A 24,831-nucleotide genomic window follows, 5' to 3' on the forward strand; every position below is an offset into this window, starting at 1 on the left:
CACTTCGTGAAACCAAGTTCTCAGAAGAGTCACTTTATAACTCTTCTTTGAATTAGATAGGGGGAAAATTGTTATGGTGTTCGTCATTACTGACCTGTTACTCAATTATTCATTTGGAACAGATTCACAACCTACATAGTTTGCATATTGGGGTTTATACATGATGAGTTTGCATCCTCTCATGATCTTGTACGGGACAAGTCCGCACCACGGTGTAGACGAACTTGCACCTAGGGAACACGTGTTAATCCTAGAATAAGGTACGTGTTGGCATGCATGGGGACCTACCTATGATATCACATATATAAACAATAAATAATCATATAAATAGAGAACTTAACCCTTTTTAGGGACATAGACACAAAACACTCAATAAGACTTAAGCAAGCATCCCACTCATAGAATCAAAGATTTGATCATGCGATTAAAACTTTTGAATTTCAGCAAAACATAGATGAACATTGTGTTTATAAATGTATTGGGGATGGAAAGGTAACCTTTCTCGTTCTATATGTCGATGACATTCTACTCATTTGTTCTATATGTCGATGATATTCTACTAATTGGAAATAACGTAAAGATATTGTCAATAGTTAAACTCTAGTTAATTCGACAGTTTAACATAAAGAACTTGGGAGAAGCTAATTTTGTTCTAGGTATTTGAATCTTAAGGGATCGAAAGAATAATGTGATACCATTATCATAAGCTTCACACATAGACAAGATATTAGAATGTTATGCAATAACTTATTCAAAGAAGGGAATTCAACCTTCTATATCGGGATTTCATCTTTCTTTGGAGGATTGTTCTAAGACAATGGAAGAAAGAGAAAACATGAAAAAGGTTCATTATGCTTCTGTAGTAGGAAGTCTCATTTATGTTATGTTATGCACACGTCCAGATATTTGTTTCACAATAAGGTTGGTGAGCCAATATCAGACGAATCTCGATCCAAGACATTGGCAAGTAGTTAAGCATATACTTAAGTATTTACGGAGAACAAGGGATTATATGCTTGTGTATTCTGAAGGAGATCTTACTTCTATCAAATATATCAATTTTGACTTTTAAACATGTCAGGATTCGAGGAAATCGACATCGAGTTGTGTCTTTGTCCTAGACAATAGGTATATAGTGTGAATAAGTGTCAAGCTAAGTTGTACTGATGATTCCAATTTGGAAGCCGAATATATGGTTGCTTCTTAAGCTACGAAAGAAGGAATATGGATTCAAAAGTTCCTTATGGATCTTGAAATTGTTCTTGGTATGAAAAAAGTTATCGCACTGTATTGTGATAACAGTGCAGCAATAGTTAAAACCAAGGAAACTAAAAATCACAAAAGGACAAAACACATTAATAGAAGTATCATATCATAAAGAAGGCAGTAGCAAACGAGATAGTGGATGTAGTCAAATTTACATCAAAGGATAACCTTGCAGACCTGTTTACCAAGACTCTAATAGCTAGGAGTTGTGATATACACATAGAAGGCATGAGAATGTGAAATATGACTCATCTACTTCTCTAGGGCAAGTGAGAGACTTTTGGATCTAGTGCCTTAATTGTAGTATGTTCGTTTTGTATTCTTGTATTTTTCGAAAAAAATTAGTTTAAAAAAATTATTCATTAATTACATTAATATCCTTTATATATTATCCTCAATGTTTTTACATATAAAGAAAAATGAAAGAAAATATTGGCTCATTGGTTATCTAACATTTAACTATTACTAAGCAGTATTATATGGTCAGATCGTAATACGAAAAGACAACTTGTATTAGTATATGAACCTAAACATGTGTCACACCCTAAAATTTTAATTGTTGTTGTTAGTTCATTAACAAGCTTGTAAAATGGCATAGTGATTAAGTACCTTAAGTAACTCCCTAATGAACCAAGTTTAAGTCCCTATGCTCTCATATTTTTTAATTTTTGAATAAAAGTTGGTCAACCATGTCATGCAAACCGTCAATGCATGTGCATGTGTAACTCCTAGTTCAAATTGTCAAAGTAACTCATTATTTCAAAAATTCTAAATGTAACTTCCATAGCAAATTGTTGTTAATTCTTTCTAACACTTTTGCCTCCTATTGAATGTTTTGTTAGATGGTTGTTGAACTTGTGTCGTCCCACCTATACTCTTACAACCTCCCATTTTGAATTTTCTTCTATCTTTTCTCTCATTACTCCTCCCTCTCCACCACCTTGTGTCACTCAAGTTTATTTGCTCCTCCATGCTTTTCTCTTTTCTTTCTTTTATTTTGTTTGAAAATACTGAATCACCACAATTCAACCATCACCTTTTCATTTATTCAACACCACGAAAGCACCGTATCACCACCCTAGCACCACCTTATATCACCGTTTTCTTCCATAATTCTTTTTCTCTTCTCTTTTCTTTAGTTCGAAAATCATATATATTCTTTTCCTTTCTTTATTTCGAAAATCATCTATATTTTTTTCCTTTCTTTATTTCGAAAATCATCTATATTCTTCTCCTTTCTTCTTTTCCAACAATATTATTCTTAATAATCTTGACTCCAAATCCTTTTCTACTCTTCTATTTTATTTTTGTCGATTCTTTTCCTCACCTTTGAAGTTTATCACCGTTTGTCATCTCTGACACCGTTAACAACCACTGTAGTTTTAATTTCTCCTTCTCCTTTCTCTTTTCTATTCATCTTAATTTTCTTTTAAATAACAACTTCATTTGTTTTATTCTTTGTTTTTCTTCAATGTTTAGATTCTCATATCAATTAGATTGTCAATAATTGTAGTAATTCTTTCTGATTATTGGAAGTAAAAGTGTAAGTATTAAGGTGATGTAAGTTTTTTTTTTTGGAAAAAGGTTGAATATTCTTTTAATCAAGTGATTATTTTGAGTTGAACGCTTAATTCGGGAATCAACCTTTTTGCGATTCCAAGTGAGAGTTTTTGGTAGAAAAAGATTAAAGGTAAGTGTTGGTTACAAGCATGAAGATTAAGTTGGATATCATTGGCTTGTCTCAATTTCTTCTAATGGATAAAAGTGATTTTTAATTTCCAATCTGATTTCATTAAATACCAATCTAGTTTCGACTTACTAGGAATTGAAGTGTTCGAGTTCAGTTTAGTATTTACGATTTGGATAAGTTTCAGGTTTGTGTTTTATTTAAGTACTTTGTGTGATTGTGATAATTTTGATTAAGATATTTATATGACAAATTTAATGTTAATATAAGTATAACTTAGTAGAAAAAATAACATGGTGAGTGATTTTGTCGATTTAAGGTATGAATTTTAACTTAAATATTTTTTATATGTTACATTATCTCTTGTTAATATGTGATTTTGTTCTAATTTTCATTGCATGTGACATCATGGCATATTTGTTTAGTATGATCTGTTCACATTGAAAATTCGAAATGTTCATTTTGTAAAGCATAGATTAGTATGACTACCGATTTCTGATTTGTATACGATTGCATGTTTAACATGCTTTTTGTTTTGGTACTGAGTTTGCATGTCATGCCACATCATGGGGTTGGGACTATATGGTAAGGAGGAAGATTTTATAGTTTAATAATCTACAGTATTTGGTGGTTTAACGACACATTTGTTCTGCCAACTTGACTGTGAATCTGGTGGCTTGACTACAAATATCAATTCTAGGAGCTTGACAACAATTCTGGTGGATTTATCCACATAAATCTATTGGTGTGTTTTCGTTGGATGAGTTCTGAGGAACTCATTTTTGTGTGTAGTGGATATGGGTAGGAATTTTGTAGAAAAAAAATCTATATATATATGTTTTGTAAAAAATTTGCATTGTCATAATCATGCACATAAAAATCTGCATAAGTAAATATTATATTTTCTGTGATATTTTTGTTATGTTTATTATAATTTCTGTTAAAAAAATTGATATAAGACTCATGTTGAGCTTATTAGCTCACTACTTTAGTTTTCTTAAAACTTTACAGATAATACTTGTGGTTAGGACTTGGATGCAGCATTTGGAAAAGATTCTCGAATTTTTTTAAAAAAGGTATTTAAAACTCTTTTGGGTTTGTTCTGGACTCTAGATTTTGGATTGTTTTGAACATTTTAAACCATGAGCTCAAATATGATCATATTAGAATAACAGATTTATCCCAAGGAGACTAAGGATATACGATGAGGGTAACACGCTTATGACAAGGCCATTGGACGAGCACTTATTGAGTAGTTATCTTAATCATATGCAATTAAGGAGAGCTCAATTACAATACTATAATGGAATCACTTCATGACTAAACGAGTTTATAATTAATAGGTGAATAGTAAAACTCAATTATAAATCATTTGATCTCTAATTATATATGTCCAATTAGTCTCTTTGCTAGCTCGTTGAAACCAAAATTGAATTGCATGTAGAACCAAATAAACAATAATGAATAGAAATGATGAAGTTAGAGAAATGGGTTGCATTCACAAATAAATTTATTTTCTCACTATGTATATAAATAACTTGATAATTAATTTAAGGTTTTCATATTATTATTTAATTAATTATAATTAAATAATTGAAGTTCGAAAATGGAATTAAGTTAATTAGTCATTATGAATCCGTTGAATATAAAAATTAAATATATTTCCTCATATATTCTTCTATGGTAAAATTGTCATGACTTAAATTGGATTGAAAAAATTATCTAATTGAAAATTTAATTTATCTAATTTGATTATTTAATTAATTAATTATTATTTTGAAAAATATAAAACAAATATTGAGTTAGATTAAATTATAAAGTAATGAGTCAAAAGTTTAGGAAGTGTTTATAATTGGACCAAATATAGGAGAGGTCCAAAACCCCTCATTACATGTGAGGGGCAACAACCCTAGTATAATTATCTAGGGTGTGTCACCCCCTCTTGTTGGATCTAGTGCCTTGAGTATAGTATATTCGTTTGTAAACTTGTAATTTTTTCGACCAAATTGGTTAATAAAACAAATTCATTGATTACATTAATATACTTTGTATAATTGTCCTCACATGGTTTTTGCAGGCAAAGCAAAATAGAAGCAAATGTTGTTCATTGGTTGTCTAAATGTTTGACTAATACTAGGCGGTATTACATGGTCAGATCGTAGTACAAAAAGACAACTTGTATTTGTAGACAAACCTAAACATGCCCTTAGTCTAATTGGAATTTAGCAAACTGATTAAAATACTAATATGTCGTCTATGAAGTCCAATTGGGGAGATGCCTTATCTTGGGCATCGAGCGGATGACTCCCAAAAGATAGAGACATAGATGTGACTGACTGGACTGACAGTACATCGGATAAGACCCAAACAGAATAGATCCTGAATTCGTTTATAGATTTCACTTGTGACATTCATAGTGTGGCATATCTAAATTTTGAGTGGATGACGGACTATGTATGCGTGACTTATACACTTTGATGTAAGTAAAAGCTGAGTTCAAATAAATAAGGAACTGAAAGCTAGTGCATTAGGTGTGTGACTTCTATAGTATGTAGTGTCATTCACAATAGTGGAATTCATAGCCTAAAAGATGGGTAAATGATATCCTCTCATTAGCATTACATGGTTGATAAAAAGTAAACATGGTCATGGGTCGTACGTCTTTTGATGGATGACTTGATCACTATTTGATAGTGATTGACTTTTCATGAAGGAATATGTAATGGCTATCATGAGATAAAACATGATCATATAACAAGAACAAATATTATCCCAAAGAGATCAAAGATATCCTATGAAGGTAACACACTTATGAAAAGGTAATTGAACGAGCACTAAGTAGTTGCTTTCGTAATGGTATATCTTTAGGGAGAGCTCAATCACGATACTATAGTGGAATGACTTCGTGATTAAATGATTTATATTTCATAGGTGAAAAATCGAAACTTAATTATAAATCATTTGAGCCTCAACTACATATGTCCAATCGGTCCCTCCGCTAGCTCGTAGAAAATAGAAATGAATTACATGTTTGAATAGAAATGAACGGAATGAATAAGAAATGAGAAATAAGAAACATTTAAGAATGATTATGGTTTTCTCCTAAATGGAGAAATAGAATCATTTGAAAATGAATATAGGTTACTAAAAATGAAAATGAAAATGAAAATAGAAATAATCCATTTGCAATCCTATATGGATTACTTCAAAAATAATCAAAAGAATGAGTTTATGTTTTTAGATAATTTTGAAGCCCGAAATTGAAAATAAATCATTCAATCATAGTAAACATATTGAGTTGTAAAATATTAAATATATTTTCTTGAAATTTTACGAGGGGCAAAATCATCAAAATTTTGTTGGGGGTAAAATAAGGATGAGAAAGTTGTTTTATATATAAATATTAAATTTTATTTTGAGAAATAGAAAAACTTAATCTAGTTAGATCACATCAAAGAAAACTGAGTCAAAAAGGCCCATGAAGTACTCTTATTAAACCCGATGTGGGAGAAGCCCAAAAACCCCTTATGGACATGAAGGGGGTGGTAGCCCTAGTAAGAATACTAGGGTGTGTCGTCCACCCTAGTCTCATTCTAAGTAGAATTTTGTTTTTCTATTTGAAATAAACCAATACAACTCAACAAGGGTTCTACTTTCTCTCCCTATAAATAGATGGCACAGATGGGACCGGTAGAGCTATTAACACAACTTTGAGAAATTTTTATTCTGTTGAAAAATAAAGAGAATTTATTTTCAACTATTACATATAACAATTTTATCAGTTTCTATTAAAAAAAAAGAGAATTTTCGTTTTCACCCCAAAAGGAGAGAAGTCTTTTTCGAGTTTTGTGTTTCAAATCAATTAATTCGAGCCCACACTTGAAGCAGTTCATGGTACGAGAATTACGGAGAAGATCATTTGGTTGAAAGTCAGGAACAACGAACTTCAGCTGAGCCGAAAACATAAGTATTAATTTGGTTAATCTTTATTGCTATAAACATCACAATTCGGGTCAGTTTTAAAATTTTTTATTTTTCGCTATGTAAGAAAATCATTTTCAAACCGGATTTTTTCCAATACCTCTTTCCTAATTAGACTAAGAGCGTGTTTTCTATTAAGTAAATATTAATTTTGCTATTCTTATTCAGCTAGGATTCTCTTATCTCTTCCTATAAATAGATGGCACTAGTAGATCTATTTACACACAAGTTTTATATATTTTTATCCTGTCAAAAAGTAGTGAGGATTTATTTTCTAAGAATAAATTCTATTTTTTGGGAATTACAATTTCTATTGTTTTCTATTTGAGAAAATTATTTTCCTACTAAAAGTAATTAAATTGTTTCTTGTTCTGTTTTTGGTTCATGTTGCTCGAGCCCACACTGGACGTAATTTGGGATGCGAGGATAGCGGTTAAAGTTGTTTGGTTGGAAGTCGAGAATGATATAAATTCGTTTCGCACAAAACGCATGTACTGTTCAAGAATAAAATGTATTGCTATAAATATCACAAACTGACTCGGTTTTCAAAATTGTTAAACTTCTGTTGTGATCGAAAATTATTTTTTAAACTATATTTTTCTAGAAACTATAGAGGAGGCTAATCTTTGTATCTTTCATAGGATTGGTATTATGTGATTCATAAATAGATAATAACATTATGTTAATAGATGAACTCAAATCACGTATGACTTCCTTAATGCCTAAATCACTTATTTTATATGTAATTCAAAGCATACTTGGATCCTCGCAATTAGGGGGCATCTAATTCTGGATAAGAGCAGATTAATTCTCCCCCTTACTTACCTTTTTGAAACCGATGTGATTTTTCTTGTTGGTGCAAAATTCCTTCAAAAGTTTCGCAATATAAGTTATATTTTTCATAGCGTTCAATAATGGAATGTTTACCTCGTTTTTTAGGAAAATCTTAAAGATTTTTGCATTATGTTTTTTGCTTTTGTTTCCTGTTAGCCTTCCAGGAAAAGGAGGTGGAATTACAATCAGTTTAGGCGATGTTGGTTCTACTTTTGCTTATGGCTCATCATCTTGTTCTCTCTTGCACAAGTCTTGTTCACAATTTTTATTCGAATGGGCTTTGGAATTGTTCCACTTCTAAAAGTCATCGAACTCACGTTTTGGCTCGGGTTAAGCTCTATTTGGATTGACAAATACTCTTAGGTGTCTCATTCACCCATTGAGATGGAAAACTGGCTCATTAGGCTCTCCAATTTCTCCATTCTTGTCTTCATTTCATGATGGAATTCAAGAGTGTCAGCGACTAAAGCATTGATGAGTTTTTCTAAAGACATACCTGAAGACTGTGGTTGCTACGTTGGTGGACTAGGTTGATAATATGGATTAAATTGGAGTTTTATTCCATAGCTTAAATCAGAGTGATCTTTCAACCCATAATTGTATGTCCAGGAGAATGAGTCATATCGCCTTTAAGGTGATCTATAGAAACTTCCAATAGTTCTAAATTGTCCCAGTTAATCGTCCTCTTAGGTAGGACATGCTTTTGTTGCATGGCTAGGTGCAATACATATACCATACACTATGATTAGTGTCATATTTCCTACACCAATACGATGAATGATATTAGAGAGATCACTAAGTTAACTTTCCATGGAAGATACATTTACCTATTGTGTTCTTATTGGGTAATCAAACATAAATTCAAACGGTTGATAGTTCATAGCCATAGTGGAATACACCCAATCATTCATTTTTTTTTTGCATGAGCAAACTTCTCTACTTCTAAATTTAGCTCAAGCAGTCGGTATGTCTAGAGCTGATAAAAAAGAAACCACAAAATTAGTTAGCATCAGTCCCCGACAATAGCTCCAAAATTTGATGGGTATCGAATCCATCAAAAAAAATATTCTTACACCTAAACATTAAATAAAGAGTGGTATAGGGAGTATGGTCGATCCCACAAAGACTTGGATATCTAAAACTGTTGTTTGGTTTAACTAAGTTGCGTGCCTAGGCGATTGTTGTGCCTACAACGTGTGATGATTTGTGCAAAAAATAAAAAAAAGGGAATTTAAATATGATAAAAATAAATTTAATAAAGATAATTAAAATCAAAATAATAGTAAAAATAAGCAAAAATAAAATAAAATAAATTGATATGATATGATATGATATGATAAAATTCTAGCTTTAAGTTCGATTTTTGTTCTGTTTTTGAATTGAACATTGATAACAAGTCTTCTCCTTCAACCAATAAGTTAGTTATAGTGATCAAGGATGCCTCAAACTACCAACTCGTCTGTGTGTAAATTAATTGTGAGAACACCCAACAGCTAACCCTTACCGAATGAACAACCATGAAATACGTGTCCACGATTTAGCTCCCCGATAGCCTTGTGAACTAGAAGTGCCCAACTCGAACCAACGCCCTTAATCACGCAAGTTGTTTAGATCCGATTGTTATTTCCCTTGATGGATCCAATCAACTACTTAATTGGACATGGCAATGGTTCTTCAGTAGACCGAATACAACAGACAATCGTATCAGTTCTTCCAACTATACACCTATCAACATTGAATAAACGAGCTAATTTTGACTTGATGTCTTTATACGAAGAAACTTAGTGTTTTTTTTTAAGTTTTTAGGATAATTTTTTTCTTAATTTTTCATTACATAAACTCTAAATTTGTCCCTAATTTTATCTTTAGTTTCTCCTTTTTCATTCTCTTTTAAAAACCTCTAATTTTCCTAATAAATTTGTTCTACCATTATGGATACAGAAAAGTACCATATTAGGATTTTATGCCAACTATTTTTATTATAAATTTAGTTTTTTTCCTCCACCTTATGATTCAATCAAACATTCAATGGTTCAGGGGCGAAGCTAGAACAATTTTTTAGGGGCGGATGAAATTTTAATTTTTTATAGTCTATATCTTTATAATTTGTAAAGGATTAAATCGAATTTTTATAATTTTAGGAGGCCAAAGTACAATTTTAACTTTACTAATTTAAATTTTTTAAAAAATTATGAGGGCCTAAATAATAATTTTATAGTTTAAAGGGGGTCGGGCCCTTGCCAACCCCCCTAGCTTCGCCCCTACAATGGTTATTTGAGAATTAACAAGTTTTGAGTGTTTTTTTTTATGTTATAAATCTACTTTTGATTTTTTTCCAGTAATTTCATCTCAAAAAATTGTATTAAAACTTATAATTATCTATAAATATAGTTGTTTGTAAATATTCTAAAGATTAATAATATTAAATTGGTTAGATAATTTTCTTTTCTTTTTTTGAGGTTACGGGTTGCTTTATTTTTTATTTTTTTTTACATTGGCTTAATTGGTTTTGGGAGTTAGATTTTTCATATATAGTACAAGTAATTTTTTATTGAAATTTATTTGATATCATGATTTTCTCTGACATTGTTATTAATTTGTTTTAGTAGTTAGGGTTACAATTTCATCTAATAAATAGACATTAATTACATTTTTCTATCACAAACATTTTTTTAATATATAGACTAATTACTATTTATAAATGCATTTGAAACAATATTATAACGATTTTAACCCTTTTTCCTTTATCATTTTTCTATTAACGAATTCTTTTATATTTTTAATTTTTTGAAAGTTTTGTATTTATTTTTTTATTTTAATTTGCATTTCTAGTAATAATAATAATAAAAGACGAAAACAATTAAAATGTGAGAATAAGTGCAAATCCAAACAACTGTGAGAAATAGGTGTTGTAACTTGCTGCACAGAAACATGAAAAGAGTTGCGAAGTTTGCTGTCGCTTTGCAACTCTGCTTTCTTCTATCATTCACTGCTCAACCACCCTCTTGCTCTTGTTTTAACCACATTGTTTCTTCCATTTTAACACTCTTTAGTTTTTCTTTTAAAGAAATATAATCACTATTTATTGCATTATCAAAAAATTCAATAACGTAAGATAAATGATGCACCACCAGCAATGACACTAGAGCCTTCACTGCCCAGCAACTTATATGAGTCACTTTCAACTATAATGTTCAATCCCCACCACCACTGTAATATCCCAAACCCGGCCCAGACGTTATGACCGGATCCGACATGCCACATCGAAGCGTTTAAAATATTTTATATTATTGATCTAGAAAAACTTACTTAGTGTTTTAAAAGATAATTTCATTATAGGTTAAAGTGAATGGAAGCTGTGCACCAGGTATGAAACCGGAAAAGGGGTGGTGAGTCCATCGGACTGCTTAAGTACCAAGCTCCCTTCGGATCCAATCCTAGACATGCATACCGCCATTGCCACACCTTAACGTCATGGATATTTCTAGGAAACCGATTTGATTAAGTCATTTTTAGGAAAAGTGATTAATTTTGGAAAATACTTTCATTGCGGAAGCTTTGCTTATTGTCGTGTTATTTTGAAATCAATTGTTGTTTTTGAAAACGCGCCCTAAAGCTATCCAATTTCAACAGTTAAAATAAGTAATACCTATCTTAGTAATACATATTAAAACCATCAAAAATAATTAAGCGGCCTTATTACATTTAAAAACCCAAAACTTCAAACGTAAACAAAAGGATGTCCAGTTCACCAGAAGAAAATCAAACTTTCAGAACGGGTGGCCACTCCGAATTCCCTCATAGCTCCAAGCCCACTATGGTTGGGGATTACCTGCGTGGATGAAAATAAAAGGGTGAGTTTGGGGAAACTCAGTGTGTAAATTAACCCAACCATAGCCTATATCGGCTCAAACCACAGAAATAGAATAAGTTGACCTTAGCCCAGAACAGAATTCAGAATAAAGCTCATAGGGCCATAACAGAACAGAACAGATATTACATGTTTATGTAGAAACCCCACCCAGATTCATCCATAACACCTCCGTACCAGCCTTACACCATGTGGGGAGACTACTCGACCCACCCAACCGCTACACACCACAGAAATCGCAGCGAGGCTGCCAGATATTGCGACGAAGTCACCAGATACAGATATTGTGGCAGAGCCACCAGAACAGATATATGTGGCAGAGCCACCAGATCAGATAATCGTGGCATAGCCACCAGAACAGATATATGTGGCAGAGCCACCAGATCAGATAATTGTGACTAGAACAGATATATGTGGCAGAGCCACTAGATCAAATAATTGTGGCATAGCCACCAGAACAAATATATGTGGCAGAGCCACCAGATCAGATAATTGTGGCATAGCCACCAGGACGCTTCCTCCATAATATAACCCATGTCCCCAAGCAACAGATATATAATCATGGCATACATCATACAAAATCAGATCATCATGCTTTTCAATCAAAAGTAACCCTAGGGGTATAATGGTAATTTTGCGCCTAGGGGTGTAACAGTAATTTTCCATACATAGGGGTATTATAGTAATTTAGTTGCTTTTAGGGTTTTCATGCATATCCTAACTATTTACGTATTATCAGAACACTTACCGCGCATACTTACCGAATTGGGCCCGTTGGCCCATGAACCCGATCTTTGGCCCATTAAGCCCAAATCATCAAAATGTACGAAATCGCGTGTACTGCAGTTTATTACTTTAGATTACCAAATATACAAACCCAACTATCTTACGAGCATTCGCACACTCGCAAATTCCCAAAATACCGACTTTTCGGCATTTCGGCTTTTCGGCTTTTGCCAATCTAGTCTATGAGAGGGTGTCAGTTACACACCTGTTTGCAACAATATGCTGACGAGATCCACACACGAACCGCCTACAATTGGATTACTAACACGTTAATCTAACTATTCAAATACGAACTACGCATTAACCCCTTACAATATTCGGCCAACCACACCTACAGATCAGAGTAAGCTTATAAGAAATCAATAAGCAACTCATTAACAAATTTTTGTCAGTGTTTACCACATAATCATAATTTCACTGCAAGCTGTCTTCCTGAGCAACAGTCACTAAATCATTTATAACTGGAGCTATGAAACTCCAAATCAAGTGTCGTTAATTTTCCCTGAAAATAGACTCATATATCTTCTATACATAAAGTTTTCAGAATTTTTGGTTTAGCCAATCAATACCAGATTTTTCTCAAAGTTTCGCATGTTTCACTATTTGACTAATCTGAACACTCTTCATTACGAATCAAATTTCTCATTGTACAGAATTCAAAATATGTTCTCGTTTATTTCATTTGAAACTAGACTCATTAAGCTTTAATTACATAATTTATTCACCTTCTAACTCATCTCTCACAATTTATGGTGATTTTCCAAAGTCACGTTACTGTTGCTGTCCCAAGCAGATTTATTACCAAATCACTCTTTCACACATAACTTGCATGCATGTTATTTAAACATGTATATCACCAATCAATCATCACATATCTATGATTTTACTTAAGTATAATCTCCATTTCATCATTTTAAAGCACAACATGTTAGCCTATTTTTCCCTTTAGCATCTAAGGCACATGCATGCTCATTTGTTTGGCTCAACTTCACCTATCTTCCATTTTTCATCAAAAGAACATGAAACAACAACCATTTCCTTCATTTTAATTCATGACTAAATGCTCACGACACAACTAAAAACCAAAATATGCTTCAAGAGTTAAGGTAGAATCAAGAAGAACTCATGAACATCAAGATAGAAGCAAACTACCATGAACTTACCTTCAATTTTCTTCCCCAAGTGACCAAACATTCAAGAGCTTTCTCCTCTCCTTTCTCTTCTCTAACTTTCGGCTATGATGAACAAAGATGGACAAAACTTTGTTCTTTTCACCCCTTTTTCTTTTAATAAAATTTCATATTTAATCCATTTAATTCTTTAATACAAAAGACATGGAATGCCCATCATGGAACATTTACCTAACCCATTATCATGGAACATTTACCTAACCCATTATCAATTTGTACCATGAATTATGGATATCAAGTGCTCATATTGTCTACAACAACATGATGGCTGGCCACTTCATGTAAAATGGGAGGTTTGTCATGCAAATCCTCCTATTTTGCACTCCTATTTATTTAGCCACTTCAATTTAGCCTATAGCATTGTCAAACATTTTTACATAGGTCCTATTTTATAATTTCACCCCTTTTTTCTTATGGAACAAAAATTAACTAAAATTATCGGGTTCTATCTTAAGCTTGGGCCTTCTAGAGGCCCACTAACATAATTAAACCTATGCCAACATTCACAGAATTCCCGAAAATTGAGGTGTTACAACCACCATGACCTGTGACAACAATGGGGATCCCACCCTTGCTGTGGAAGCAGCATAGATCAGTCACTATTTGTTAAAGCAGTTGTTTGCCAATACAGAAAATTATAGATGTGGGAGATAAAAGAGATATTAATTTGGTGTGAATCAATTAAGATATTTCATCAAATGAACCTCATCATTGTTCATTTCTTTTAAATGTAATATTATTTTCTTTCTTAAAGAAAAAAAAATCAGAGACATTGAGTTTGCACCAAAAGAGAGAATATTCCCATAAATCGATAACGGGTACAGTCATAGTGAATAAAATAAGATTAAAATTGACATAAAAATAGAAAAGATATTGCTACAAATTCATCAACTGCTGAAAAAATAATTAACACCTATAAGATGGACCATAGTTGTCTCAACTAAGCTCTCCATTTCATACTACCCAATTGGTGTCCCATAATCATGCAATCATGATATGTTCATGTAATGGGCCCTTGCAATTTAGAGGTTTAAACAAAATAAATAAAAAATTTATAGATTTTAGCACTCCAACCATGAATTTATCATAAAATTTATGGTTTAAAAAGATAATATAAATCAAATGAGTTAAAAGCTATCATACATGCTGCAGTTTATATAATAAAGGAAACTGAAGATTTCAATCTTAGATTCAATATTTCATTGACAAATATAAGGTAGAGACATGAGAATGGATTATGGACCTCCATGAATGCCAACATCTCAATCCACCCACCACTGCTTGTCTGAGCTTAAGACCCCATTGCATCATCCACTTGATAATTGGACACTAATCAATGCAATAAATGAAACCCAAACCAGTAGCTGCCCTTTTCTTTGCAAAGTAAAAAAAAATGAAGAATGGAAGCATCAACATCTTGACTCACATTGATGCTAGCTTTTCACATGTGAAGCCAGGTTTGCTGTAAAAGGGACCCTTGCATGTATTTCGTCCCTGGCGGATAAAATGGAATTTACTGTGGTTAAAACTTGAAAGGGGGAAGAAAATTCTTAGGATTGATCTACTTAAATATATATGCATCATCAACATCCACTTCATTTACAAGGGCATTTCATGTTCCATGTGTTGAGTACAATGGCATTATTTCAGCCCTAAAATCAACTATGGAACTTTCTCATAATCTGTCTGCATCAATTAATCATTGATTGAAGTAAAACAACGTAAATAAATTTTGGTAATCACAAAAGGTTTAACCAGTGTTTGAACTACAATTTTTTTTCTTTATTTTGGTATTTAGATTTTTTTTTTCACAAATGGTATATCCAAACTGCTTTCTTTTCAAGTTGATATCTCCATGAGTCCAACTATTAATCAAACTCAAGTTTAATTTTTCTTTAGAAAAAATGTTTAACCCACAAATTACCTAAACTATACACTTAATCTTTTCTTTTTGTTACGAGTGGTACCTAAACTATTTTTCTATTACTTATTTTATACTAAAATATTATATCCGTTTAAAAAAATTCTAGTCAATTACAGACTATCACCGCGTATAAAGTTTACAAATATTTTTTTAATTCTTTTATATTCTTTTTCTTTTACATTTTTTACTCTTTATTTTTTCTATTTTTCTTCATTTATAACGTTTGATAATGCGAACAATGCTCGAAACTCACCATTCCAAGGTCAATGTGTTAGCAATTAATTTTATTTTCAAACTTTACCACTTGCTTGCTCGACATGACAGGATTAGAAAAGTTCTTTCATCAAAGTGAAACCAATGTTTTCAAAATTAGATCGAATCGAGAACCAATTCGGGATACTGGTCTAAAGATAGGGGTTGAGTCAATTGACCCACGAACTAATACAGACCAATAGAACCGAGCTAAACAAACTGGTTGAATTGGTTTTCTTTATTTTTTTATTTTTATGAATTTTTAATAACCTATTTGATCGAACCGGACAAACCAATCAAACCAAGAATTGGTGGCCTAATTGGTTCAACCATCAATTTGGTTCTGAAAACTAGATTAAAACCGTTAAATCCAAAATACTCACACTTGTAGGAAAAAATAATAATAAAAAAAGTAAAAAGATATATATAAAGAATTTTTCTTCTTTTCCACGTGGTAAATTTTAATTGATTTTTTAAAAAAATTTGATTTAAGGGTTCAAATAATGGTTAAATTGATAAAAATATCAATTTGAGAAAAAAAATAGTTTATGCATGTGACCAAAAAATTATTCAAGTACTAAAATAAAAAAAAGAGATACTAAAGTATGAATTTATAGGTTGCACCTTTTTTTCTGAGTAAACCTTAAAGGTTAGACCAATGAGTATACCAACTTTTAATGGTTGCATTTTTTTTATAATTGATTGGGGGTTTAGTTAGATGCAAGGGCCATCCTCCTAAAATGTAAAATTATATTTTAGGTTCTTAAATTTTTTTAAAAATTTAAATTAGTAAAGGTAAAATTACACTTTGGCCTTCTCTAAAATTATAAAAATTCAATTTAATCCTTTACAAATTATAAAAATATAAACTATAAAAAATTAAAATTTCATCCGGCCCCCCTAAAAATTTTTTCTGGCTCCGCCCCACGCAAGTGATAGAAGCAAATGGAGGTGTGATCTTAAGTTATACCCCAAAGCCCAAGGTACTAAATTTCTCTACATAAACCTAACATTATTTATTGATGAGGAAACCGCATGCTATTGCAGTTAAACAAAACAACTCCCACCAAAACGATGATGAATGCAAACTAGAAGACGTGCAGTTTTAGTTGGATGGATCCTTCACAAATTTTTCTCCAAATCCAACACTTTTATGTAATTCATACATTTGTCCTTCACTAGTTTGGATTTTTATCTTACAGATCCTGCATTTAGGCTTCACTACATATTCCTCACCATGCCCACCATCTTTCCAACGTTCAAGCGGGATAGCCTTCATCGCCAACCTATATACGTCTTTGATTTAATTATGCTCCCAGTCCCTGTACTCTTTGGACTTTTGAAAATTTTATTTCTTTGTAAACTTTTAATTCCAAGAATTTAATCCTCACTCGGCTAAATTCAAAAAACAAAAAACGGTCCAATTGATAAATGCGGTTAATCAACATTTGAAGGTGTTCTCAACTAGACTTTAATTTCTAAATCATACTTTTGAAGAAGTCCATTAACAAGATTACAAATTGGACTTTGATTTTGAAAAGTTTTTAGAGTACAAAGACTGGGGGCATACTTAAACCTATTCCTTTTAATGTTGTTATATACGGGAAAAATTAGAGGCGAGGAAAAGGAGAATGCTAAAACCTAAGCATTGCTACAACTTTGTTCATTTAAGTAGAGAATATAGTAGGGTATGTCTTCCTTGTTAAGATACAACAGACTGCCTCAATCCCAAAAATCATCTTTTTATAAATGGAGCACCAAAGATATGCCTGCAAATAATTTGTTATCCCATCTCCCAACCGAATTTGCCACTCCCAACACTTCTTCACTTGAAATCGACATTACATGAGGTAGTTTGCACCAGATGAGATGAATAGTCCCGTTGGGCTTCAAACAATTGCTTTGCTTCAAGTTCTCTAACACAGATTCAACAATTGGGACTTGTGATCAATCGCATTGAATGCAAAGGTGCCAGTCATGGGAACAAACTGTTTTGTTATAAGCTGCAACGAACACAAAAGTCGCGTAAAACTATGTAATTTCATTTTTCATGAATTTGAAACACAGCTGACCAAAGAATCAAATGCTATACCTTGATGACTTCTTGAGATGCAATTCCACCAACGATGGCAGCAACAGCATGGAGCTCCGCAGCACCAAATCGGCACATTTCATTAATAAGATCCTCCGTCAATGTTAAGCCGCTACAACCCAAATCATTAAGTAGGCTAACAGCTGTCGTTTTTAGCCGAGATATATCCTCATCCAATCCACTGCAACATATTAACCACTTAGTTAGATCACAAACCTCAAGTTGACACCAAAAGAAAGAAAAACTACCAATTAGGCTTACCCAACAAACTGTCCCGGAAAGTGGTTAAAATTTGCGGCATAGCGATCAACAGCTCTTAGAAGAATATAGAATCCCACAGCAATACTGAAATATATAGACACGAGACCATTTTTTGTAACCAAGACACATCAACATGATTTGAATTGCAAATCAAAATCATAATTTTGCAGATCAACAATCAGAAACAATATATTAAACACAATCATAAATCAAGGGCCCACTTTGTCACTACAACATTACACAGATCATCAGAAAAATTTTAGTTAGGTTTCCTTTGGTTGATATTTCTTCCTTTTCTCAATAGAAAGAGAAAAAAGAAACTGAAAACAAGAGGAAAATACCAAAAAGAAAAAGCACCAATAAATGGAGCCTCACTTAAAGCATTTTATATAACAGATATTATCTTCACGTAGCAAGTTACCATCATATAAAAGAATATATATAATATATACCCAAAAGCTGATTAAATATATTAACATTCAGTAAAAGGGAGAGAATGGGGATTGAATGATGCACATAAGTTTTAACATTCGGAAGAGTAAAAGTTTAAGTCCGTGAACCTGTAATCTTCATCGGTTAAATACTTCTGCAGCTCAGCAGGAGATGGATTATTATACTCATCCTCAATGGAGCGATACCAACAAACCTATAAGTAAAGATTACAATATCTCAGTGATGGCACCAAGTCAAAGAGCAATAAATGAATGAGAACTTATTGGACATAATCAGTCAAAAACAGGAAATTAACTCTGCTTTGTTTTTTAGGTTTTGCCTGTATATGCCAAGTAAGATGAGGGATTAATCCAAAAAGGGTATGACTCACTGTGATCTCTTTGGAATCATCAATGCATAACATATTGCACAAGATTTTATTCATATAGGCAGGATGCTGATAAGTGATAACAAAAATTTATGGGCAGGAAGATCCAAACTAATAGAAAAATAATGAAAATAAGCCTGGAACAAAATGCATTCAGCAAAGTACAATAAAGATCCACTTAAGTCCTCCGGGAAGAGTTAGGTATGTTATAGGCACCAAACTTGCCTCATCCGCGTTGTAATGAATGATAACGACATTTTATACCATTGAAGTGCTTCTCATGTCAGCGAGGATACATGCAATAGATTGAACCATCAAATTGCAAACAGATGTAATATAGCACACTTACTTTGAGCTTTCTAGCGTTTTTGCTGAAGCTTTTTATCGTTGCCTTAGGGATACTATGTGGATCTCTACCAATTTTCTTAAGAATATTCCTAACTCGTTCTTCAAGAACAAGATAATCAGCCTCAGATTTAGCCTGATAGATCTTCTGCAAGTTTACATAATGCCTGAACCAAGAAAATTGATAAAGCAGTTAGCCTTGATTTTAGAGAAAGGAAATGCAAGAAATTTTGTAGGGAGCAATCACTAACTCAGTTGAAGATGTCATATCTGGTATCGACCCCTCAAGTGGTACCTCCCCACCACCTTCATTTGCAATGAACTCCTGCATGAAGTTCACAACGGCAATGGAGAGAAACATGTAGGAGCTTGAATAGATTTAAATTGAAAGGAAAACAGAAATATCTATAGCAGAATGGAATTTGATTATATATTCATTATTCAATAATCTTTAAGCAACTGTAAATAGCCAAAGTAATATCACAAAGAATTGCACATGGAAAAAGCAGGTTTAAATTATATCACCAATAATCTTATTTGGTTGTAGAACATAAATAAAGCAAACACCATGCCACTGAAGACAAATTTCCACAACTCTCTTACTTCCCACCAACAGTCATGCAAGAGACACTTCCCATAAATGGTGCCACTCAATGAAGAAATCAGACAATAAAAAGTTGACAATTAATTCAAATCAGTGTTGTCAAGGTGTGTGCCTAAACACACCTGCACGTTGCACCTTAGACACTTTCGGATGCCTGGTGCTCTGAGTCGAGCTTTTCTATAAGCTGATAGGCACAGAAAATCCTGCCTGATTGAAGTTCTCTTTATTTATTTTTTTAATTTTCACTTTTTTCATTAGATATACCTTTACTAGTAAGAAAGATATTACCAAACTCTATACTTCTTAATATTTTAGTATTTAACAACAAACATGGACCACAAAAAAATCATGCATATTAATCAATAGAAAATTTTCATGTTTTGTAGATAAACTAGACTAACTTTAGACTTTATTATACATCTTAAGCCATATATATGTAGACCCACATAAAAAAATCATTCTGAGAAACAAATCAGCTCTGCAAATAAGCTTCACTGGTTATAAAATGAGAAAAGCTCACTTTAGCCACCATCCATGATGGTTTTCAGAAAGTCCATAGGGTTTATGACCATTCCATACATGTATCAACAGACAAGTGTCTGTTCTAAGAACAAATTATGAGTGTCATAGTGAACAATGCCAGGTCAGCAACAGTAAGGTGCATGAGTAAATAATTAATTGAGGTTATAGCAAGTGCGAGTTAACTTTTAAATCACCAACCTTCAAAGCTGCTACTATCACCCAAAAGTCAGAAGAACTAGAACCAACTTCAGCACAGCTATCATTAATTATCTGCTGCAAATCTGAACCTGAGATTGAAAAAGGGGGTGGGGTCGTTAACCACCAGCCAAAGTAGTATTTTATTTTCAAGGATGATGCCTACTCAGCACAGAAACAACTAAACTAATGTAAAGCATACCGCATGGCAATTGCACAAAGAAGCTTCATCAATAAAATAAAATGTCTAACAAACCATACAAAGGATACTTTCCCCACTCAGTTTATTTCACATCAATTAAGTTCTTTTCCAAATATGTAGGAAGTGATGTATTACTAAGAACAAAGAGAAAGGCACCTCAAATCATTGCCCTCATAAATAAAATGTATGAGATTAAAACCAACTCATCCCAGATAAAAAGTGTTGCCAGGGTTTGGTTAGATGGATTACATGGTCCAAGGCTATTGAAGTAATGGAATCTTCTATAAACCAAATATGTTTTTCATTCTATTTCCATATAAGACAGAGAGGTTTCTATGGAAATCCTTTAACCATCCAAAAGTTTTGACCCATGATTCTGCTAAGACAAACTTACTGATTCCTTGAGGAGCAAACAATTTAAAGGAGGCATCAATAGCTTCTTTATAGTTGTCTTCATCCATCGCAGCCATCCTGGCTTTGAGAAGTTCCTAAAACGTCCAAGAACAGAACTTAAATCTCACAGACATAAACCAGAAGAATTAAAATCTAAGAGACAAAAAATACAGAAATTTGTGAACCTTGAACTCTCTTTTCTGTTCTCTGGTTGATGGTAGAGTACCTCCATGGCTAGTCTTCCACTCATCGGCCATCTTGACAAGGATGACAACATATGGTATGTGTTTATGAGCAACAGGATCTTGCACATTTAGGTCAATAGCTTCAGCAAACCTATCATATGTAAATGCCAGTCAGAACTCCAATCGAGGAAAACAAAGCATATAAGCTTTCAAAAAATACTCAAATATTTTGCAAAAGCAAATTAGAGGTAAAAGAATTAAGAAAAGGGACATCATTGCATAAAATATAAAAATCCTTTGAGGACAAAATATGAACTGAGAAAGAGTAGAACATTAATCAAAATAGGAAAGGAAAATAAATGATCGATACCCTCTCAACTCAGGCCATGGATTATTTAACCGAAGGTCATCTAGAAAATGGTCAGGCTTTGATTCAATTACAGTGTGTTCCTGCCACAAGCAAAACTTGATCATCATTTCGAGATATTTCCTTTGTCTGTTACCTATATACTAAACTCTTGAAAAATATTAAATAACCATCCATTTCCTCTAGGCCTATATAAGTTCAAACGATTTTCAAGATTTGTTCTTGCTGATATTCAGCTTTATCAGTGAGATATTGATGTCACCATGGTGAGATAGTCAATGCCAAGAACATGTTACCTTCACACTGATTCGAACTAAACCTGTTAGGCCGTAGGAGCGAGCAAAAATCAACATCACATTTTCTTGTCTACAAATTCTATCAAGCTTCACCATAGATTCTTCCACCAGCTGAAACAACAACATGGTTGAAAGGAACAAGTTCATAAGGAAACATAGAATCAAATAGCTCTTCTAAGAAACAAAGCATCGCAAAGTTAGGAATAAATCCATCTTAATTCCAAATAGGCTTTGCACACATAGACAACAATGAAACCAAACTTAAACAATAAACTTTTGAAGTAACCACTTGCGGCCTAAAAAGAGTACCTAACAGTGAAGTTCATCGGTGAAAGTTATGAAATGGAAAGATTCCTTACCTGAGTGGCAACAACTAAGGTAAACTGAGAAAAAAAAGAGGGGTTGGTGTCGATTAAAGCCTCGGGATACTCTTCAATAAACTTAGCTTTAACAGCATCGTTTAGCTCTTGGAGGAAGGAACAAACACATTTGGCTTTTGACTGACCAAGGCTTGAGTCATCCACTGACCCACAACAATTCCCAAAAAAGAAGTCAAGCTTAAAACCAAAAAACAAAAAAGACAATGAAAACATGAAAAGGAAAAGGAAAACATATTGAAACTTACCCATAAAATTGTTTCCAAGGTCGCCGAATTCAACCTTAGATCCATCGACTATAGTAATGCTTCCGACACCACCAAGGACAAGATTCTTCAAAGTCTCAGAACCAGTTGGCCCACAATTTAGTAAACATATGCTCGCTTTCTCTAGAGCTGCTTGCCCTTGTTCACCCCAGATCCTTCCAATTTTTTTCAAAGAAAAGAAAGTTGTTGATATTGCAAATAGGCAAAGAAACTTAAAGTATTCCCGAGGAAAAATATATTAGGACTTGAATTCTTCAAAGCATTTCTCACCCTTCGGCAGAGATGGAAAATCTCATAAAGAAGAACAAAGAAAAAGGAACATAATTGAGAGGTTACCTGAGCTGCCGATCGTATTTGGTTTTAGGCTCCGCCATTGTTAGCTTCAATTTGCTTCTTCGCTTCCTTACTACGCAGTGCGCATAGACCACGCACCGGTCTGTCTATGTATGTTTTAATGACACAAAGGTGAGGATATTGAAACGCGTCGTTTAGATTGGCATACCAAAATTTGCTATATGCTGTTTTTTGGTAAACAGACCTTTTTCGTCCCTCTTAATTTGATTGAGCAAATTAAAAATTAAACCAATTTAATCCCTATCAATTTTAAGAGAGAGCAACTAAGTACAATTAATCATAAAGTTAATATCTCCCATCAACTTTATATAATTTTTATTGGTATGATAATAAATTTAGCCTTCATTGTTTATATATTATGTCATTTTGGACTTAATTCTAAAAAATTTAATAAATTCAGCCTCAATATTTATAAATTTACACAAATGTTGTAGGATAAATTTATTAAATTAGAACCAAATTAACGGAATGTGTAAACTTTGCAAGCTAAATTTGTTATTATACTAATCAAAATTATGTACAATTGATTAAAAACATTAACTTGTAATTAATTGTCCTTAGTTACTCACTTTCAAAATTTATAAGGATTAATTTGATCTAATTTTTTTGAGAGGGACCAATTTTCTCAATTCCAAAACTAAGAGAGACCGGAGAGATCTTTTTGCCGTTTTTTTAAAAAATATGTCGTAGGTCCATGTACTATTTACACAAATAGAATTTAGTCCCTCTATTTTAATTTCTAGAAATTTACTCATCCATTTTTTTATTTCAAAATTCAGGTCTAATTGTTAATACAATTAATATTTTTTGATAAATTTATTGGTGTGATATTTTAAAATAAAAACACTCACATAGTAGCAATGTAACTAAACAAATAACATTGTAATTAATCTCAATTTAATAAAATAACTCTAATAATGTTAATAGTTAGACCTGAATTTTAAAATATGAAAATTAAAGGGATTAAATTCATAAAAATAAAAGTATAGAGACTAAATTTCAAATTAACGAAGAGCACAAAGAACTATGGCATTTTTTTAGGTAAATTATAAAAATAGTCACCCAACTATTAGCTGTTTTTGTTTTAGTCATTTAAGTTTTAAATTTTCTATTTTAGTCACTAACATTATTGAATAATGTTTTCGACATAATGGCTGTGAATGTTTCACTGCATGCAATTATGTTGGCCACTATAATAATAGTCAAATCAAACAAAATAAGCCCACATGAGACTTCAAATTTAAACTAAAAGAAATTGAATAAAGGTAAATCCATCTCAAGATATCTGAGCACTCTATTAATATTTGGACAAAAATATTAACTTGGAAGTGATATTTTGGCGTAGTAATCAAACACAGGCAATAAGAACATATTGAATAATAAAACTTTATTTGGGTTGATTTATTACTTACATGCAAAATTGAATAATTGTCACATATTTATTACCAAAATTGCATGTGTAATTTTATTAAATATTAACCTCCTTTGGGTGGATCAATATTAACATGATTTAACTTGCATACACACAACTTTTTATATTTTAAAACAAAATAATTTCAAAAAGAGAGGTAACTTTGGCATCTTATTATTTCAACTAAGTTGTTTTATATATATATATATATATTTATTTATATAAACATATCAATATCTAAATTTTATGTTTCCATAACAGTTAAAGGTCAAAATTAAATTTTTTTATTAAGCTACAATTTTCAAAATAATACTTTTTTTTTGTGAAAAAAACAAACAAAACATATTAAA

At 32.3% G+C, this 24,831-nt stretch overlaps 1 protein-coding gene across 1 annotated transcript; it reads right to left on the reverse strand.

Moving 5' to 3' along the window:
• Positions 1–17,426: 17,426 nt before the first annotated feature.
• LOC107887411 (NEDD8-activating enzyme E1 regulatory subunit AXR1) lies at positions 17,427–23,209 on the reverse strand. Its single transcript, XM_016811644.2, has 14 exons — positions 23,053–23,209; positions 22,699–22,871; positions 22,433–22,596; positions 22,074–22,184; positions 21,781–21,860; positions 21,411–21,561; positions 21,227–21,320; positions 20,634–20,722; positions 19,561–19,634; positions 19,314–19,476; positions 18,705–18,790; positions 18,145–18,228; positions 17,884–18,064; positions 17,427–17,794 (listed from the first exon to the last, which is right to left on the reverse strand). Exons 1-14 carry the CDS (start codon positions 23,088–23,090, stop codon positions 17,708–17,710), a joined length of 1,575 nt encoding a protein of 524 aa, XP_016667133.2. The 5' UTR covers positions 23,091–23,209; the 3' UTR covers positions 17,427–17,707.
• Positions 23,210–24,831: the final 1,622 nt, after the last annotated feature.

The sequence above is a fragment of the Gossypium hirsutum genome, chromosome A03 (genome assembly GCF_007990345.1).
Source record: "Gossypium hirsutum isolate 1008001.06 chromosome A03, Gossypium_hirsutum_v2.1, whole genome shotgun sequence".
In the NCBI taxonomy this organism is placed as follows: domain Eukaryota; kingdom Viridiplantae; phylum Streptophyta; class Magnoliopsida; order Malvales; family Malvaceae; genus Gossypium; species Gossypium hirsutum.